Source organism: Sylvia atricapilla, chromosome 11, assembly GCF_009819655.1.
Source record: "Sylvia atricapilla isolate bSylAtr1 chromosome 11, bSylAtr1.pri, whole genome shotgun sequence".
In the NCBI taxonomy this organism is placed as follows: domain Eukaryota; kingdom Metazoa; phylum Chordata; class Aves; order Passeriformes; family Sylviidae; genus Sylvia; species Sylvia atricapilla.
Genome location: NC_089150.1, coordinates 14,664,830 through 14,676,622, shown reverse-complemented (window position 1 = coordinate 14,676,622; position 11,793 = coordinate 14,664,830). Strand labels below are relative to the sequence as shown.

Genomic DNA, 11,793 nt, shown 5'->3' with positions numbered 1-11,793 from the left:
AGGGGTGCCATCTTCGGCAACACTGGAGGGCTGAGGGGACACAAGACCTTCAGGGACATTGCCAAGGTTGATGGGTTTCCCTCAGGCTTCCAGCTCCCCGTGCTTTCAGCTCCACTTTGATTTCTGGAAGGTGAGAACCAAACTTCCTCAATGCCAACAGGCAGCAATTAAGGCTGTGGCCGAAGGTGAACTCGGAGTCTGCTGCCTCCTGCTGTCTGCGCTGGCGTCAGAACCCCTGGTGGCACTGGCCACATCCCACGGCCTCTGGTGACACCATGCTACCAGCACAAACCATGTCCCGGCACTGGCTGCACCCCAGCCTGGACACTTGAGCCCCTGCATGAGCACAGGCAGGCAGTGGTGCAGGCAGGAGCAGGCAGAGAAAGGAACTGGTTTTTCCTCCTAAATTCTAGCTGGCAGCAGGCTGGCATCCCTGACCCCACCAAGCACCCTGGGCTCAGGGAGCACTGCTTTACTGCACCTCTGTGTCCCTGTGCCATCCCAGGAGTTTGTGGCATTGAGGTCCCCCCTCATCCCAAAGGGCTGGTGCCCCCAACTACTTTGACCACCCTATGTGACACCTGTCACTGTCCCCAACAGAGCAAACAGCACAAGGATCGACTAAATATTTATTTCCAGCATGACAGGAGGGTACACAGGGGCATGGGCTGGTGCTGAGGGCAATGCTCAGGAGGGCAAGCAGGCAAGGGAGCTAGGGGAGCTGGGGGCCTGCACCCCCACGGAGCCGCAGGAGCAGGTAGATTGTGCTCATGGGCTTGACGTCGTAGTGCGCCAGCGTGTGCCGGTCCTCCAGCTCCCTGGAGCCGTAGGTCAGGCGCTGCTCGTTGGCAGAAGGCCCTTGCCGGGCCTGGATCTGCAGCTTCAGCTGTCGGACGGTGTCAGTGGGCAGCACCGTGTAGGTAGTGGTCCGATTCTTATCATCCTTGACCAAGACCTCCATCTTCTGGGGCTCAGTCTGCAGCAGCACCAACGTGGTGTTGTAGAAGATGCCATGCGTGGCCAGGGTATTGCAGTCCTCTAGGATGATGTTGCTTCTGCCTGACTCCTGCTGTGCCAGGCGTTGTGTGTATGGTGGGATGCCCCAGCTCTGATGGATCTTCTCCTTCAGCTGCCCAATGGTGGTGTAGGGGCTGACACACACTGTCAGTCTGGCGCCTGACAGCTGCACCACCGCTATGGTCACGGGCCGGGCTGGCTGCAGGGACAGGAGAACAAGTGGGCAAAGACGGCAGAAGCAGAGGTGGGGGACCATGATGCTCACAGGCTCAGGCAGCCTTACCTGCACATCCCAGGGCTGGACATTTTCAAAGCAGGGCAGTGAGAGGCAGTAGCTGGCAGCTGCCTGGGCCATCAAGTCCCAGTTCTTGTTTTGGCCCAGGATCCCCGTGGGGTCAGCAGGGTCCAGGATGACAGGGCTGTAAACACAGAAAGTGGGCATTGCTGTCAGCCCTGGGCAGTACCACGGGGCCAGAGGGCACAGTCCTACTGGGCATGGTTCTCACCGGGGACTGCACAGCAACTCCTTGACATAGGCACCAATCTCTCTGTGCTGGAGTGAGTAGTATTTCTCCCAGTAGATGCAGATGTCCCTGTGCCGGCGCAGCAGTTCCAGCACTGTGCGGAAGCCCTGAGCCATGTCAAAGGAGTTGCAGGATCTTGTGCCCTCCTCCCAGGCATAGATGGTCAGCAACTCCAGGGCATACTTAGGGGGCAGCTGTGCATTGGGGTACTGTGGATTCAGCAGCTGGAGAGAAGGCAGAGATGAGAGTGAGAGCTAGCTGGGATGGGTGTCTATTGGGAGCCGGGAAAGCTGGGCAGCTCCTCACCTCCTTGTACCAGTACTTGACCAGGCGCAGGAGGTTCTTCAGCTTGGCAGGGTAACGCTTCACAAACATCTTCTGCAGCTCAGTGAAGCAGGGGGAAAACTCCCCGGGGTCGCTGCAAGCATGCAGGAGGCTCACATACACTTCTGCATTTGGTGGGGCATCCTGGGTCACCTGCCCTGTGGGGTGAGAAGGAGGGTGAGAGCCATCCCAGGACACTGCCTGTCCCTGTGCCAGCCTGTAGCCCTTACCCAAAGCATCATAGGCAGGCAGGATATCCACATCAATGGACTCTCCATTCTCCTTGGAGGACAGAGTAAGGCTGAGGGAGCGTGGTGTGCTGTCAGGACCCTTGTACTTGGGCTCGCCAATGTTCACATTGAACCGCAAGCTCTCCCTGCAGGCCTTCAGCCTTATCATGATCAAATCCAGGATATGCTTTCTGTTCTCCTTCTGCTCCCGGTAGCTGGTCAAGCAGCTGAGGAAGAGCACCACATCAGCATCAGAGTTCTTCTTCAGAGCTGTGCCCTTTCCTGCTGATCCGCCCTGCAGAGAGAGACCCTACCTGCTCAGCACCACTGCCAGCACCAGGATCAGCCACCACCATTCCTGGAGCTGCCAGGGGAAACTGAGGGAGGGTAGGAGCTGGAGCATGGGACATTAGGAAGGGAGGCAGCAGGGGTGTCAGCTGGCCCCCATTGTGGGCAGCACTCACCTTGACGGTCTTTTGGACATGGATTCCATCCTGAAAGCAGTCCCTCTTCAGGAATTCACAGATTTGCCCCACTGTCTCCTTCACCTGCATGGAGAAAGCTGTGCTGGGCTCCAGGGTGTCCGCGATCCAGCCATCCAGGTTCTTGCTGGTTACCGTTCTCAGTCTGTTGGTGGATGCCAGCAGGTTCACATCCATGCTGACAGGTGTGTCGCTCCCTTTGCCCCTTTTTTGACTTGCTGACTCGCAGGTCCACGCCTGCCTGCTGCTCACTGCCCCCCACAGACCGCTCCCGTCTGCAGCAGCTTTTAAAGCTTCCCGGGCCGCCGCCCCGATTCGTCACCGCTGGGAACTTAAGGTGGCCCCAGGTCGTTCCCACGGGATCCCCCGGGTGTCCCCGGTGCCACCACTGCGGGGGCTGGGAGGGGGCAGGAGTGGCTGCGAGTCACCCTGACATCCATCTCGGGTGGTGGTGGCAGAGAGACAGCTGCCTGCAGGCTGGCTCTGGGGTGCTGTGGGACCGCACGGCCCCGGTGCCTTCGGTGACGCAGGGGCTTCTCCCCCGGGTGCCCAGGCGGACAAACACAGAGCCCCACCGCAGGATCAGTCCCATGCTGGGGGCTTAAGTGTCCGGGCTGGGGCACAGCCGGTGCTGGGACATGCTCATGCTGGGATACGGTGTCAGCAGGGGCAATGGGATGAGGCTGTTAGCAGAGTCAGCACATGCCCTGGCATCAGTAGGCGGTGAGACGTAGACATAGCCAGCTTCACCGAGGGTCCTGCTGTCAACACCGTCAGTGCGACACGGCTGATGCCAGCATCACCAGGGAGGCTGGTGCCCTCTCTTGCAGGGGGATACAGCCGATGCCAGCATCACCAGAGCTCCCAGTGCCCCTTGATCGCGGGAGAAGGAAACAGCAGGTAGTACACATAGGATGTTGAGGCTCGTGCTGCCTTAAACTGGGAACTCGGGAGTTTCAGTTTCTCATCCTGACGCAATTTCAGTTTCTGGCTCTGTCAAGCTGGAAACGAAAGTGCAAAGGAGCCCGCGACTGCCCCTGGCCCAGATAAACTGAGAAGAGCCAAATAACATAAACTCACACCCAGGAACTCGGCGCAGGGTGAGGCAGGGCCAGGAGGATGGGCGGCGCTCTAGGCAGAAAAGGAAAATGCTCCTGGGAGCAGGGGCTGGCAGCAATGGGAAGAGGAGTGGAATAGGGGCAGGAGCAAAAAGGGGCAGGGAGTCAGGGCATGGGCAGGAGACAGGCAGAGGCAGAAGGGAGGCAGGGATGGAGGGGTAGGGATAGAGAGAAGGATGAGGCAAGGAAAGGTCAGCACAGGGGCAGGGATATGAGTAAGAGAGATATGGAGTCCGTTTGGGGTCAGGAACAGGGATAGGGATACAGATAGGACAGAGGAGAGATGGGCAGGGACAGGGATGTAGCCAAGAGCAGTGACAGGGACAGAAGTAGAGATATAGGAAAAAGGTTTATTACGGAAAGGGTGATAAAGTACTGGAATCATCTGCTCGGGGAGGTGGTGGAGTCACCAGCCCTGGATGTGTTTAAAGAAAGATTGGATGTGGCACTTGGTGCCATGGTTTAGTTGAGAATGTTAGGGGTGGGTTGGACTCGATGATCTTAAAGGTCTCTTCCAACCTTATGATGCTGTGATGGGCAGCAGCAGCAAGTGGCTAGGTCAGGAGTGTGGGCAGGAGCAGAGATAGGGCGTCCCCCCTTAGTGTTGGGTGACAACAAAGCAGGAATACAGGCAGGGGCAGGGATATTAGGAGGAGAGGCAGGGAGACAACCAGCACTGGGGACAGGGTTACAGGCAGGGGCAGAGCTGTGGGCAGGGACAGGTGTCATGAACATTTCACACCTGGCCCATGCAGCCTGAGGAACAAGACCAGGACACCAAGATGAGCATGAAAAGAGACATTCTTTATTCACACCCAGGGGTTGTCCCAGCCAAATTGAGGCACCCCAAATGTGGTTTCCATGTGACTCTTGCACCCTTCAAGTGTTGGGGTACAGCAAGGCTCCACCAATCCCCTGCTGTCCCCATGGCTTTGTAAAGCCAGTGCAATTCTATGGCTTTGGCATCCTTCTTTCCTCCTTCTGGAGTTAGTCTCATTACCTCAAGGGGTACTTATCTGTGAGGCCAGATGATGGGAAGGTCTCAGGGAGGTGTTGGACAGCCCAGGCTGCAGGCCTTATCTGCCTGCCTACCCAACCACAGCTATGCTGTATACAACATAACAGGGGTTATATAGATCTTAGTAAAGGCCAAACCATTTAATACAAGAAAGACTAATTGGTACTGTACTTAGGGAATGAGATTTTCCTAATGAGATGCAGGCAGGGGCAGGGACAGAAGAAGGGGTATGGGCAGGGATAGTGAGTGGCCAGGGATGAAGATAGAGCCAGGACAGAGCCACAGGCAGGGAGAGGGGCAGAGATGTGCAGAAAATCATGTTAGGAAAAGCTAGTGTCCATAAAGGAGACAGATGAGTCCTGCAACTTTATTTGAATGAAGGCAGAGACTCCTCTGGGCCATACCCCCATGGGATTTCTCTCCTGACATTAGGACGATGCAGCCTCCTTTTATCCTAACTCCTGGCCACATGTTGCCCTCTTCCTGTCCCCATTGCCTGAGGTACTAGGAAGGTACAGCCTTCCCGAACCAACTACTACCTATTCCGCCCTTGAACATGTCATTTTCTCCTGAAGTTCAGGTCAGGCTCTTTGAGTTCTACAACAGACTTTTGCAGACCCTTTTGCCTGTTGCCCTATGGTTCAGGAATTCAAACTGTAGTCAGACTGTCTGGGTTCTGTACCAAACCTGCGTGCCTTGAGGTTAATAGAGACACTAAGACCCATTTCAAAGACATGAACACCTATTTCTCCTAATCACCCTCACCCATCGAATTGTTAGTAAATACGTCAGTATTTACTATAAATAAATATATATATATATATATATACATTTTTCCTATCAGAGACCAGGGACGGAGATAGCGTCAGGACAGGGAGAGGAGCACGGATACTGAGGGAGCAGGGAATGAACACAGCGCCTGGACAGGGAGAAGGGCAGAGAGGAGGGTCACAGAAACGGGCAGGGAGTCCGGCGGGGACAGGGACAGCGACAGGAGGAGGGACACAGGCCTCGAGCGGGTCCCGCGGCGCACGCGCAGATGGTGGAGGCGCCCCCGGGGGCGGGCCGGACCCTCCCGGCGGGGGCGGGGCGCGGGGTGCGCGCGCGCCGGCCATGCCGCGCTCCCGCCGCGCCGCGCGCCGTGAGTGGGGGACCGGGCGGGGGGAACAGGGGGGCCGGACCCGCGTGTGACACGGCCGGACCCGCGTGTGACACGGCCGGGCCCCCGTGTGACACGGCCGGGTACCCGTGTGACACGGCCGGGTACCCGTGTGACACGGCCGGGCCGGCAGCGCCGGGCTCACACGGGTCTGCTCCGCACCCTCGCAGGCGGCACCGGCAGCGCGCGGCCGAGCTCGCCCGGCAGCGAGGAGGAGGCCGGCAGCGAGGTGCTGAGCCACTGCAGCAGTGCCAGCGAGAGCGCCAGCCCCGCCGACGAGGGACCAGGTGAGCCACGCGGACCCCGTGGTGACCCCCACGTGGGTCCCGGTGTCCCCCGCCCTCGGGCTCCCCGGCTTCACGTGGTGCCGCCCGGGCAGGGAGCGAGGCGGCGAGTGAGCAAGGCCAGGAGGAGGAGGTAGAGGACAGGCTGAAAGAGCACATGGACAACCTCCTGGACAAGAGGTGAGGAGCGGCTGTCACCCCCGTGGGCGCGCCAGGCACGCTGCCCGCCCCTTCCAGCGCTGCCAGCGAGGGGCAGGGACATGCCCCGTCCCAGGATACCCCAGCCCGTGACGTGCCACGGTCTCTCGCAGCGCCAAGGCGCGGCAGGCGGCACTGCAGAGCCTGCGCCTGGCCCTGTCCTCCAAAACCCTGTCCGAGTTCCTGCTGGAGCGCCGCCTCACGCTCACCGACTCCCTGGAGAAGTGTCTCAAGAAAGGTCAGGGTGCAGGCGGGACAGGGCGGTGCGGCCGGTGACCCGTGTCTGAGGGAGGTGTCTCGTGCTGCCCACAGGTAAAGGAGAGGAACAGGCGCTGGCGGGCACCGTCCTTACCCTCCTCTGCCTCCAGATGGGCTCTGGCCCCGAGGGAGAAGAGGTGTTCTGCAACCTGAAGCCCCTGCTTGTCAGCATCCTGACAGACAGCACAGCCAGTCCCAGCGCCCGGCAGAGTGTAAGGCCTGTCCCCTTTCCTCCTGGGGCCAGCTCTGTGGTGGGGAGAGCCCAGGCAATGCCTTCGAGAGCCCCTGCAGTGCCAGTAGGGGACAGGATTGGGTGGTGTAGAGTGTGGTGGCATGATCCAGCTGGGCCTGATCTGACTCTGTTTCTCTCACTTCTCTTGCCAGTGTGCCACGGCCCTGGGCATGTGCTGCTACATTGCTGCTGCTGACCTCGAGGTAACTGCGCCTGGGTGTCGTCCATACCCCTGCAAGAGGGTACCCAGGGGCTGCCATGCCACCTGCCCTCAGCCCACAGTGCCAGGGCAGCCTGGAGCTGAGCTGGAGTAGGGGTACGGGGACATCAGTGACAGCCCAGGCCCCTTCCCTGAGCAGCCTGGAGCTGAGCTGGGGGGAGGCCTGTGTTGCAGAGATTGGATGTTGTGGGTGGCATAGCCTCTGCCGCCCCAAAGGGACTCCTGGCACCCCTTAGCATGGTGGTGTCCCATTTGGTCCCTGGTGGCCAGCTCACTGTGGTGTCTTCATGGCAACTGTGGTCTGACTGGCAAGTTTCCCTTCTCCAGGACCTGGTTTCATGCTTGTCCTGCTTGGAGGGCATCTTCAGCATCCCCAGCACAGATGAAGGTGGCTCAGCTCCTGCCCAGCATGGGCCTCTGCACTGCAGCGCGCTCCAGTCATGGTCCTTGCTCCTCACCATCTGTCCCCCCCTCCCACCTCAGGAGCATTTTGGACAAGTGAGTGAGGTGTGGAGTGAATGGAGGCTGGTGTGAGGCAGCCAGCTATGGAGCAGGGAGCCCATGGGGCAGTGCTTGGCCTCCCTGACTGCCCCCTTGCCTCCCTGTCCCAGTCACTGGCTGCAGCTGCCCCCACTGCTGACCAGCAGCAATGTTGCCCTGCGCATCCTGGCCGGGGAAACCATCGCGCTGCTCTTCGAACTGGCCCAGGACCTGGAGGTAAAGCATGGGCTGTGGCAGTGGGAGCAGTGGGTGAGCGCTAACCAGGCAGCAGGGAGGGAGCTGCTGTGACACCCTGCCCATGTCCTGGCCGAGCTGGCATTGACCGGCGTCACCAGCTCCCACCCAGGCAGAGGGGCTGGCCCCAGTGATCCCCCTGCCCATTCCTGGCCATGGCAGTGGGCAGTGCCTGGAGCTCGTCCCTCTAAATCCCCTGCTTTTTGGCAGGAGGACTTGTGCCACCAAGATACAGAGTTCCTGTGTACCCAACTCAAGGTCCTGGCTACTGAGAGCAACAAGTACCGAGCCAAGACAGACCGACGGAGGCAGCGATCCATCTTCCGGGACATCCTGCGTTTCATTGAGGTGCTGGAGCCTGGTGGTACCCTGGCCTGCCACTGTGTGGCTGCTTCCCAGCTGCCTCATGATTTGTCTCTGTGGAGAGCCAGGGAACACATAGAGCTGGTGCCCAGGTTATTGCTGATGCCCCTCTTTCTTCTCAGAGTGGGGAGTACCAGGAGGAGACCATCCGATTTGGCCTGGAGTGCATGTACCTGGACAGCTGGGCACGCCAGCGCACCTACCAAGCCTTTAAGGAGGTGCTGGGCTCCGGCATCCGCCACCACCTCCAGGTAGGGGCTGGGCAGACGCACCAGGGAGTGCTGGGCTGGTGCTGGTGGTGTTGACAGACCCCTGCTTTCACAGAACAATGAGCTGCTAAGGGAGATCTTTGACCTCGGGCCCCCCTTGGTGCTGGATGCGGCTGCTCTGAAAGCCAGCAAGGTCTCCCGCTTCGAGAAGGTGGGTGCCACCTCCCGGACTGGTGCCCACAGTCCCCTCCTCTGCCATCGTGGGCTCCATCTGAGTGCCTGAGTGTGGTGGGCACTGCTGGGGAGGTAGACAGAGGGGCATCCCTAACCTATCTCTTCTTCCCTCTTCTTCCAGCACCTCTACAATTCGGCTGCCTTCAAAGCCCGCACAAAAGCCCGGAGCCGTGTGCGGGACAAGCGGGCAGATGTGCTGTGATGGGCACGGGGGGCAGAGCCCCCAGCCCACGTGGACTGCAGACCCTGCACTGTGAGGGGCAGGTGCCCCCAGCCTTTGGGCTTTTATTCATGTACAGCAGAGTATTTAATGCCTGGAGCTGCCCCAAGGGGGGGCTGCCCCCTCTTTTATTTTTTTAACCAAAAAATAGGAAGGATAAAAGAAGAGCAGGGGGAGGTGGTGGCTTGCTGCTGTGTGCCTGCTCTGTGGCTGGGGATCCATGTGGCACAGTGGGAGGGGGTCTCACCCAGGCTCCTGCAGCCCCTTTCAGTGGCAGGGCATGTGTAAACCTTCCCCAGTCCTGCAGGGGCACCAGGGTGGTCTGGCACAGCCTGAAGGGTGGATGGGGGGGCATAGCTGTGCAGGGCTGCAGAGCAGCTGGTCCTATGTCTGTGCCTGTGGCAGGAGCGTTTTCCCCACCCTGCCATGCTGGTACAGGCCCTGCCTCCACAGCCAGTCTGGCATCAGCCATGGTGGCAGAGTGGTGTGGAGTGGCAAGCTCTGCCCAGCCCTGCCAGCTGCCCACTCAGCCTTTTTCCAGCCAAATGCTTTATATGAAATAGTAATCTTGTGGGAAATTAGTTACAGGGGGGATGCCAGTTTTCAGTGCCTGCCACCCTGGGAATGTATCTATCATGGTGATTTTCTAAGACTTTGATTGTAAGAGGTAATTAAAAGGCTAATTGAAGTATGCCTTCTGCCTTGTTAAGAGGAAGAGCTGTCACTGGGGCAGATGCAGGTCCTTACAGCCCAGTTTCTTTCTCTCACAGCCTGGACAGGGGCTGGGATTATCCCTGTGCCCCGAGGGGCAATGCTGCCAGGTCTCAGCGGGTAAGGCTGCTCGCTCCCCCCTCCTGCCCTTCGGTGCCCCTTCCTGTGGTGGCCAGAGCCCATGGTGGGGCCGGGGGCAGCTCAGCGGTGCCCACCAGGCTGGGCACTGGCATTGAGGCGAGCCCAGAGCTGCCTGCTGGCTATCTGCAGCTGGTGCACGGCGTCCTCCTGGCTCTCCAGCCACTGGGCCAGCGCCCGCACCGACTGGCTCTGCAGGACTGCGGGGAGAGGATGGGGACACGCTGAGGGTGGGCAGTTTGGCCCCCCACAGTTCCCCTTCTCCTCACCCTGCCCAGTGCCACGTACCACTCAGGTAGATGGCCAGTGTGGCCAGGACCAGGCTCGACAGTGCCAGGAGCACCAGCAGGGCCAGCAGCAGGGGGTGGCCAGGGCCGAGGCAGGGGCAGGGGCTGGCTGGGGGCACAGGGCGCAGGGTGGGCAGGAGCGGCGGGGGCACAGGGGACACGGGCCGAGGTGGGGGCCGGCGCAGGCTGCTGGAGGGAGCCGGACCATTGCCTGCAGGCAGGGGAGAGAAGGGGTCAGAGCCTAGCCACAAGCACAGCCGGGGCTTGCACAGCCCCCCCTGCAGTGTTCTCACCCTCCGTGCCCTTGTGCCCGCCCGAGGCCCAGTACAGGTCGCTGATGGACTCCACGGGGCGCAGGCTGATGGCTCCGGACTCACTGCTGTCGGGGTCCCCAGGCTCTGCCGGCACAGCACCCTCAGCCCTTCCCATGCTGTCTGCTGGAGCAGAGGTAAAGGGTCAGCCTGTGCCCTGCCCACAGCCCCCACCTGCCCTGGACACCCCTGTGGGATCAGAGCCCTGCCAGGGGGATCTCAGCCTTGGCAGCCCAGTGCTGCACCAGGTCAGACAGCTAAGGCTGGTGTTCCTTTGGCACAGCCCTGCAGCCACAGTGGGCAAGCGCTGGCTCTGCCCCCCTGGCCCCACCGCTGTCATCAGAGCAGTTAGTGAGTGCCTGGTGGCCACGATCCCAGAGCCTTGTTAGTGGGGCTGGAATCTGGCCCTGGCTTGGGGGCAGGAATGTGCCACCCCCCATCCAGGATAGCCCAGACACTGTAGGACTGGCTGAGACTCCAAAGGCCAGCTGGAAGCTAGTGGGCAGGTGCAGGGCAGTGCCAGTCTGCGGTGTGGCCCAGCTTGCCCCGCAGGTACTGTGCTGCTTGGGGGTGCACAGATGGAGATGTGGGGTGTATGCTGTGCCAGGGGCCCCTGGTGTCCATTGCCCTAGTGAGCACATCACATGGGACTGAGAGGGCTTTTTGGAAGCAGGCATTGCTCCAGCACTGTTTTGGGAAGCAATCATGCCTGCATTGGGGTAGAGGGAAAAGATTATTTTCTAGGTGTTTGTGTATTTTTGAGCAGTGGGCAGGGCCCACGCACTGTGCCCTTGGCAGAGAAGGGCAGGCTGGCACTGTGCCCATTCCCAATCCCTCCCGGGGTCAGTGGCGTGTTGCAGGGCAGTGTGGCGCCGTGCTGCTGTTGTCCAGACTGTCTCATCCGCAGTGCTGGCAAGTTGTCAGGGTTGGGGGGCCTCAGCTAAGGACCCCTTAGACCCTCTCCACGGCCCTACCCTTGGCCAGGAACTGCCCCACAGGTGGGTACCCACATCACCCCTGCACCCACTTGCCTCTGGTGGGGGGGGCACAGCTGGTCACGTAGGTTTGATGCAGGGGGCTGTGCCCACCAGCTGCCAACACCTTCCCCAAATCCTGCTGCCCTACACCTGCAGCCCTCCAAGACCCCCTTCTTCCCTGGGCAGGCATCTCTGTCCACAGCCCCCATGGCAGAGGGCAGCATCTGTCCACTGCTTCCATCCCAACCCCACAGCCTTGCATCGTCTGGTATCCCCCGGGGTGCCAGAGCCCCTGCCAGCCCCAAGCCCACTCCCCAGTGTACCTTCTGCAGCCTCCCTGGGCATGGCTCCCTGTGCCCTGCACCCGGGCAGCGTGAGCAGGCAGTGAGGTGGTGCAGGGCCCCCAGGAGCTGGGCACTGGGTTCCCAGTGCGCCAACTGTGACGCTTAAAATAGGACAGTGAGAAACACGGTTAGGGGGCGATAAAAATAGCTATGGGGAGCAGGGCCTGGTGGCGTGGTCAGGGCTGCTGGCAGCACAGTGC

At 60.3% G+C, this 11,793-nt stretch overlaps 3 protein-coding genes across 3 annotated transcripts in view; 1 reads left to right on the top strand and 2 right to left on the bottom strand.

The window, feature by feature from the left end:
• Positions 1–611: 611 nt before the first annotated feature.
• Positions 612–11,793, bottom strand: part of LOC136366000 (2'-5'-oligoadenylate synthase 1-like) — a 239,022-nt gene continuing 227,840 nt past the window's right edge. Inside the window, exons 2-7 of the mRNA XM_066326769.1 lie at positions 2,560–2,782; positions 2,096–2,390; positions 1,848–2,023; positions 1,524–1,765; positions 1,301–1,436; positions 612–1,216 (exon numbers count right to left, since the gene is read on the bottom strand). Of these exons, the coding sequence (XP_066182866.1) occupies positions 713–1,216; positions 1,301–1,436; positions 1,524–1,765; positions 1,848–2,023; positions 2,096–2,390; positions 2,560–2,754 (1,548 nt within the window). The 5' untranslated portion in view covers positions 2,755–2,782 and the 3' untranslated portion in view covers positions 612–712. The remainder of the gene's footprint in view (positions 1,217–1,300; positions 1,437–1,523; positions 1,766–1,847; positions 2,024–2,095; positions 2,391–2,559; positions 2,783–11,793) is intronic.
• On the top strand, positions 5,812–9,518 carry IFRD2 (interferon related developmental regulator 2). The gene is given in 13 exon segments (XM_066326765.1): positions 5,812–5,854; positions 6,043–6,159; positions 6,252–6,336; positions 6,468–6,592; positions 6,667–6,824; positions 6,997–7,047; positions 7,392–7,529; positions 7,531–7,562; positions 7,676–7,781; positions 8,010–8,147; positions 8,285–8,413; positions 8,487–8,582; positions 8,727–9,518. Coding segments are annotated over 13 exon segments (1,284 nt in total). The 5' UTR covers positions 5,812–5,826; the 3' UTR covers positions 8,808–9,518.
• On the bottom strand, positions 9,605–10,431 carry LSMEM2 (leucine rich single-pass membrane protein 2). Its single transcript, XM_066326767.1, has 3 exons — positions 10,255–10,431; positions 9,963–10,172; positions 9,605–9,874 (listed from the first exon to the last, which is right to left on the bottom strand). Exons 1-3 carry the CDS (start codon positions 10,388–10,390, stop codon positions 9,738–9,740), a joined length of 483 nt encoding a protein of 160 aa, XP_066182864.1. The 5' UTR covers positions 10,391–10,431; the 3' UTR covers positions 9,605–9,737.